The sequence below is a fragment of the Dysidea avara genome, chromosome 8 (assembly GCF_963678975.1).
Source record: "Dysidea avara chromosome 8, odDysAvar1.4, whole genome shotgun sequence".
NCBI classification, from domain to species: domain Eukaryota; kingdom Metazoa; phylum Porifera; class Demospongiae; order Dictyoceratida; family Dysideidae; genus Dysidea; species Dysidea avara.
This window is the reverse complement of record NC_089279.1, coordinates 26832569-26839917: the sequence shown is the minus strand read 5'-3', so window position 1 is coordinate 26839917 and position 7349 is coordinate 26832569. Positions and strand designations below refer to the sequence as shown.

Here is a 7349-nt window from a genome sequence, read left to right as displayed (position 1 = left end):
ATGATCAAAGAACTGATGATTAACAGCAAATGTATGAGGTATGTTGCAATTGGCTGTATATTTTGGGCTCTGTGTCCTCGTCTTTATAAAGACGCTATCTGAAGGAAAATCACTCCCTTTTTGTTCCAGTTTAAGCTATGACAGGCTGGTTTGGAATGTACTGCGGTATTCAGTGATACGGGAACATTTTTCGTGTACACGTGTGGCACTCATTAATTGGAAGAGCACAAGTTTTTCGTACCTTGCTGCATTGCTACTGCTCTGTGGTGACGTTTCTCAAAACCCTGGACCTGATGTATTTCGTTGCGGAGTGTGTGCGTTGGAAGTGGCGGACGATGATGCTGCCGTTTGTTGTGATTACTGTGACCACTGGATCCATGTTACATATGACCCGTGCTTGTCAATGAATGTTTATAACGATATGGTATCTAACCCACCTACTGAACCTTGGTTTTGCTATTCTTGCAAAGAATCATTTTCAGGTTGTTCAATCAATAATCTCTGTGGTGGTATTAATTGTGTTTGTCTTAATGCTCGCAGTGTTGTTCCTAAGAGATTTGAATTATCAGCATATATACTTGCCAACAAGTTTGATGTGGTGGCCATAACTGAAACTTTTTTGGATAATTCTGTTCATGATATCCACATCACTCCTCCTGGCTATACTGTGTTTCGTAAAGATCGGAGTAGGCATGATGGAGGTGTTTTCCTTTTTCTTAGGAAAGCACTTAATGGTTCTCTTCGACCAGACCTTGATAATGATTGCAAAATTTTATGGGTTAGCATACCTACCAAGTCTTCATCTCTACTGTTTGGAATTTTTTATCGATGGTCTAGTGCTCCTTTATCTACACTGGAGGCTTTGCGTTCTTCTGTGTGCTCTGCAGTGTCACCAAACCAATCTATTGTATTATGTGGTGATTTTAATTTGCCGGACATTGACTGGTCTACTACATCACCTTCAGTTCGGACTCCAGCTACCACCATGTTTTGTGATATAGTGTCTGACTGTTTCCTTACTCAATTGGTGTCTACTAGTACTTGCCGTGATAACATTTTAGATCTTGTTTTAACAAATGTCCCCAGTAATGTTTTTTCAGTTGCTGTCTGTGATAATCTCCCTGGAACTGATCATGATGCTGTAAACTTTGTTATTGAAGCAGAAGTGAATGCTAAGAATATTCCACCTCGCTATTTGTATGACTATAGTAAGATTGACCAAGAGCACTTTGCTACAATTTTCTCACGTGTTCCTTGGGACCTTATTGATTATGATAGTGATATTGAAGTTTCTTGGGCCATGTGGAAGGATCTTTTTCTTTCAGCAATTGATGAGTCTGTCCCTAAACTAAAGTGGAATCGTCGTAAGATAAAGCACTGGTTTAGTCAAGACACAATTTCTCTTATACATAAGAAATGAAAACTTTACAAAGCTATGAAATCAAGTGGGTCTCCAAATCTCACTGCTAAGTATCGCTATATTAGTAATTTAGTGCAATCCAAAACAAGAAATGAAACCAAAATTAAAGCTATTACACTTTCTAACTGTTTTCATACTGCAGCCAAAAAAATCTGGCAGTGGGTGACATCTATTAGGCGTTATCATATGTCATTACCCCCAATTTTTAATGGTGATACTACTGTTACAAATGACCATGCTAGAGCAGATGTGTTCAACAAGTACTTCTATTCTGTTTTTACTGATGAAGATTGTTCTGATTTAAGTTCTTTGAGAATTTGCTAGTAAATTATCATCTATTGTCGAATCAATTACCTTTACTACTCAAGATGTCTATCAAGAATTATTACAATTAAATCTTAATAAAGCTTGTGGTCCTGATTTATTAACTCCGCAGATATTAAAAAGAAGTGCTGATTTTATATGTGAGTCCCTATGTAATTTGTTTAATCAAAGTATGTCAATGGGTTTACTTCCCAAAGATTGGACTACAGCAAACATTGTACCTGTTCACAAAAAAGGAGATCGTCGAGTTGCAGCAGATTACAGACCCATCAGCTTAACATCTATATTGTGGTGAAGATTATGGAGAGAATTATTTGTAGGAAACTAACAGAAGTTCTGGAAAAATCAAATCGCTTAAGTGATACACAGTTTGGTTTTCGTTCCCGTCGTTCAACAGTATCATTACTCTTGTCTGCTGTACATGATTGGAGTCTATGTTTGGAACTACGTAGTAGTGTACATCGTGTCTTGCTAGATTTTGCTAAGGCCTTTGACTCCGTGGCCCATGAGCATCTTCTTCTTAAACTACAGTTATTAGGTATTGATGGTAAGCTACTGCAATGGATACGCTCCTTTTTAACACACAGAAGCCAACATGTTGTTGTGAATGGTGCTTATTCGGATTGGTTAAGTGTTAAATCAGGAGTTCCTCAAGGGTCTGTTTTAGGCCCCTTGTTGTTTTTACTATATATTGATGATTTGCACAGTGTTGTCAAGCACTCTAAATTGAAACTCTATGCAGATGATGTCACCTTGTACAAGGAAATTAAGTGTGAATCTGACTGTAAATTGTTACAAGAGGACCTTGATCGCATTTGTGATTGGGCAGACAAGTGGCAACTTTGATTGAATGCATCCAAATGTGAAGCTTTTCTTATTTCAAATAAACATAAGAAAATATTTTATGATTATTTCATAAACCGCTTTCTTCTATCCTGGAAATCCTCTGTGAAACATTTGGGAGTTTTCTTTCATGGTCACACCACTGCAAGTATGTTGCAGCCAAAGCCAGCAAGTCCTTGAATTTTCTACATCACACTTTATGGGGTGCTACAACTGAGGCCAAATTCATGGTTTATAAGTCTTTAGTGCGACCTTGACTAGAGTATGCTTGCACCGTGTGGAATCCTCACACTGTTTCTGATAAGTCCACAGTGGAATCTGTCCAACGATGTGCTGCACGTTGGGCCTGTGGAAGTCGTTGGTCACCATTACATAAGTGTTGGAATAAATCTTCTAATGCTTGTCTACAAGAGGTAATTACACTGGCCAACACTGTCATCTCGAAGGAATTATTTGAGCGTGGCTATGCTTTATGACATCCTAAAAGGTAGGTACGATTCTTTGAAGCTATCAAATTACTGTAATTTCAATACATCTTGTACCCGAGCACATCCTCTCACCCTTGTTCCGCTACAGTCTTCTATCAATTCTTATAGACACTCTTTCTTTGTGAACACTGTTTTCTTATGGAACACTCTACCGTGTGATGTATTTGATCTCAGCTCGTCTAAGTTTTGCCAAGCTGTGTATAAACTGTTTTGTTGTAATTTATTTATATGTGTATGTGTTCTTCCTTGGTTTTTGTAGCTGTGTTTTTCTCTGTATTTGTCCCCTCCGTTTTTAGTTTTGTATCTTCTAGGGAAACACCCTTGTACAGGCTCTGCCCTTTGGTGTCACCCTGTCTCTTTTGACAAATCAGATAAATAATAATAATATGAGAATTGGGATATCAAGTGTTTCACTTTACAGTTACTTCAATAATGGTGAATCCCTTTGTATTGCCATTGCTGAGAAAGATCTGGGAGTTGTGATTTGACTAAAACCTCACGTGCTGCAGCTGTAGATGCTAAAGCCAACTGCATTCTGGGACTTATTGGTATGTGTTTTGAACACCTTGATGTTAAATGATTGTTTGCCAATTTAAATGAGACTCTTTTATATTTAGAGTATGCTAATGCTGTCTGGGGGTTGCATTATATCACTGATCAGAAAATGTACAGAAAAAGAGCTACCAGACTTGTACCTTCTTTAGGTTTGATTAGTCAGGCACAGCCTCCCCTTTGATTAGAAATAAAGAGGCGGCTGTGCCAGACAAAAGTATGATTAGTATGGCAGTGCCTGCCCCTTCACATAGAGGAAAGGTCTGGAGATGCAATCTGAGTGATAGCTGACCAACAGAAAAGTTGCTACAATTTTTTTGTATAGTTCAGGAGTTTTCTACTGCATGACTAGCTGCCTGATGCCTTCTGACAAACATAACTCAAAACAGGATATGGGCTCAACTTCTTCACTGTTTAACATTGCTTCAGCCCTTTTGGCATACTCCATTATGTACAGTACATGCATCATGTAACTATGTACTCCTTTATGTCCACTTTCTTTTCCCTGACAACCCAAGGTATCAATTTGCAGTAGTGTATGATGGCTTCCCTACATTTGTAATGGGAATTGTCTGCATTTTCTGTAGTGACTGCAGAGGTGCTTCTTGAACTGCTCTCTATTTGTAACACTGCATGTACAACAGACTGAGCATAGCTGAAAACAAAGTATAATAGTTACTGTGTAAAGGAGTAGCTCAAGCTCTTAACACTATCATTTAGCATTTTTAATGCACTGCGCAATTGTACAATGTCAATAGGGCTTTTTATAGGTACAGCAAGGTCACAAAAGTGTTTATAGTTTCTATGTTTTCTATTAGTTGTAGTTCTGGATCACTCTATATAGTCAGCTTAGGTTATATCCTCTCCACTGTGTACCTATGCATACAGCAACATCTCATCTGAAGACAGGCAACTCTCTCCAACAACATTAGCATGACTATACAGACAGTATACAAACGTTCAACAGTCAGGACCCATTCATAAGAGCTGTTTACTGTATTGTTGGAAGATGTAACCTTCAGGATGTTCACAGCAATGTAATTGTGAAGACTGATGATTATATGTGATTCTGTGTGAATGTTTAGATGTGTACTTGGGAGTTTTAGAATTGTGTACAAGTGTTTATTTAAATGTTGCTTGTTCCTATATGTTTTGGCTGAAGTGTTCAACAGGGGCGTACACAGGAATTTTGAAAAGGGGTTTCCACTCAGCTAAGTGACCGTTATATTAGAGTAGTTTATATTACCTGACTGCTTTATTAGAGTATCTCGATCTTTTCACCAAAATCTTAATTCAGAATAATGCTTAGATGTTGCTATCAGATGAGAAACTATTATTTAACTAAGATAAAAGTTTAAAATGTTTCCTGTTCCATGATAGATTTCAGATTCTGGAAACCTGAAGTTTCAATTTCTTAATGTTTCAAGTAGTGTGTAAAATCCAAAGGGGTTTCCTGAAACCCCCTGGGTACGCCCCTGTTCAATGTATTCTAATAACTGAAGTCTATTTATCTTTACATACAGAGCTGTGCATTAATACCATGAATATCTGCTCCAATAGAATACACAACTGTTTACACTTTTGCATTCAGATAATCAGTCCCTGAACTTATTGGGCCCTGAATGTGTTCAGATGATCAAAAAGTTCAGATAATAGAAGTCCATTCATTTATATACAGAGCCTGTTCAATTGCTCAAATAGAGCACACATTTTAGACAAAATATTTTAATAGAACAGTTACCTCGACAGTTTGGATAACATAACCAATGGCTGGATAATGGAGGGACCACTGTATTTGGATAGTGGATAGCCAGGTACTTTAGATTCTATAAAGTAGGATAGAACCTTACTTGTATGAACCCCAGTGTTTTCAGGTAATGACTTTAAGTGCTCAGATAATCAAAGCACATTCAGACAAGCTCCATTCTATTACTCTTACAGAACACTTCATTGTGAACAGGTCATTTTCAGTATTCTGTACACTGTAGCTACGTAGGTATTGAAGAATATGACTCTCTGCTTCATTTGGGATAGCTATTTGACTGGCTCTGTGTGTTGATATAAATTTGATTTACAGCAATTTTGTGCCAAACTCTCAAAATATATGATTGGCTTTTTGTTACTGCAAACTGCTTGCAGTTGAGAATATGTACATTGTAGAATGTCTATATATAAACTGTCAGTACTGAATAAGTTATCACTATCCTTGCAAGCAACATGCAATGAGATTAGTTTGTAGGCTTGCTCCTTCAATACTTGCATACTTGTATTTATGTAATCCCTTGATTTCAACTAGAGTACTTGTACGTTACCTATGTACACTTGTTAGGCCCATAAGTGTTCACATCTTTTACTTGCACATGCACAGTTGAGTTAGCTGCACTTTTAAGGGTGCCAAGTCTTCTGATACTCTAACACTATTTCAACTATGGAAGATGTTACTGGAAGATTATGGTGAGTAGTGATCATGAGTCATACTGACTTCATTTTCACAAGTTCCTTTAAACTGTATATTCATATGGCCAATCTTTTTTATTCATGGCACTACGATTTACAAGTCTGTTAAAACACAAAAATTCACAGGGTTACATTTGTATGGTAGCTAACAGTAATCGATGATTGTGTGTGTGTGCGCGGTGTGCATGCGTGTGTGTGTGTGTATGTGCGTGTGTGCATATGTGCATGCGTGTGTGTGTGTGTAGTTTTAATATAGTACACTATATATTAGTTTTATTGCATGTTGTTTTTATCATAATACAAAAAAATTGTTTAAATAAACAAAGCCAACGTGTGACTGGATTTTGAAAAATTGCACATTTAAGTTTCAATCAAGATAAATGGCATTATAACTAGCCAAGGATAGTGAGCACATGTATGAAATTTACAATGCATCAATCTATTACCTTTCAGATCACCTCCAGTACTTACGTATATATAGCAGGTTGTAAAGTTTCCCACCAAATAAGATTGACCAGTTTGACGAGTGATAGTGCTCACAAAGAGGCAGAGGGTGGTGGGACGGGGAAGAGATAGACTTCAAAATGAATGCAGACTACAATTGAAGTCCAGGCACAAGATTACAGGGCTGTGCTGGCTCCTTAGTGGTTAATATGCAGCAAAATGAACACAGAAAATGTTTGGACAACCATAGCAGGCTATCCACAAGTACACCACTGATTCTTGTCAAGCCAGGTCTTTCACAAGGCCAGAAACTATCAGTCAAGCTCACCATACCACCCAGAAAAGATGTCTCTTAAATCACCCTTGAGTAATATTGAGGGTCAAAACCAATTGTATGGTAGTGTAGCTACTCACTGGTGGTGTTAGTTTGATTTTACCTGATGTGTGATTTGAATCAGTTCTGTAAAATCTGGTTACATTTATTTGCACAGGGTTCTGTTCAATTACAAGCATTTGTGACAAAATACTCTAATAGAACAGTCACTATTTTGAGGTACACTACAGTACACAGATAATCTGTATGCATAGAGTCCACTGTAGACTCAAGTATTTTATTTATTAAAGCTATACAGCACAATGCTGAAGGTCTGTGATTGTACAACCTGGTTAAAGATGTATCATAACATGTTCGTATAGAAAGGTCACTTTTTATTCCTCTACCTCCAAATGTTGTAGCTGTCACAACAAACAATTTGAATCAGTTAGTGTTAACATAATACATGCATGAATGTGTTGTACCATTGTGAGCTTGGAAATGATAG

General features: G+C 37.4%; 1 protein-coding gene across 1 annotated transcript; it reads left to right on the top strand.

The window, feature by feature from the left end:
- The first annotated feature begins 421 nt into the window (after positions 1 to 421).
- LOC136264892 (uncharacterized) lies at positions 422 to 1420 on the top strand. Its single transcript, XM_066059657.1, has one exon. The coding sequence runs from the start codon at positions 422 to 424 to the stop codon at positions 1418 to 1420; it is 999 nt and encodes a 332-aa protein (XP_065915729.1).
- Positions 1421 to 7349: the final 5929 nt, after the last annotated feature.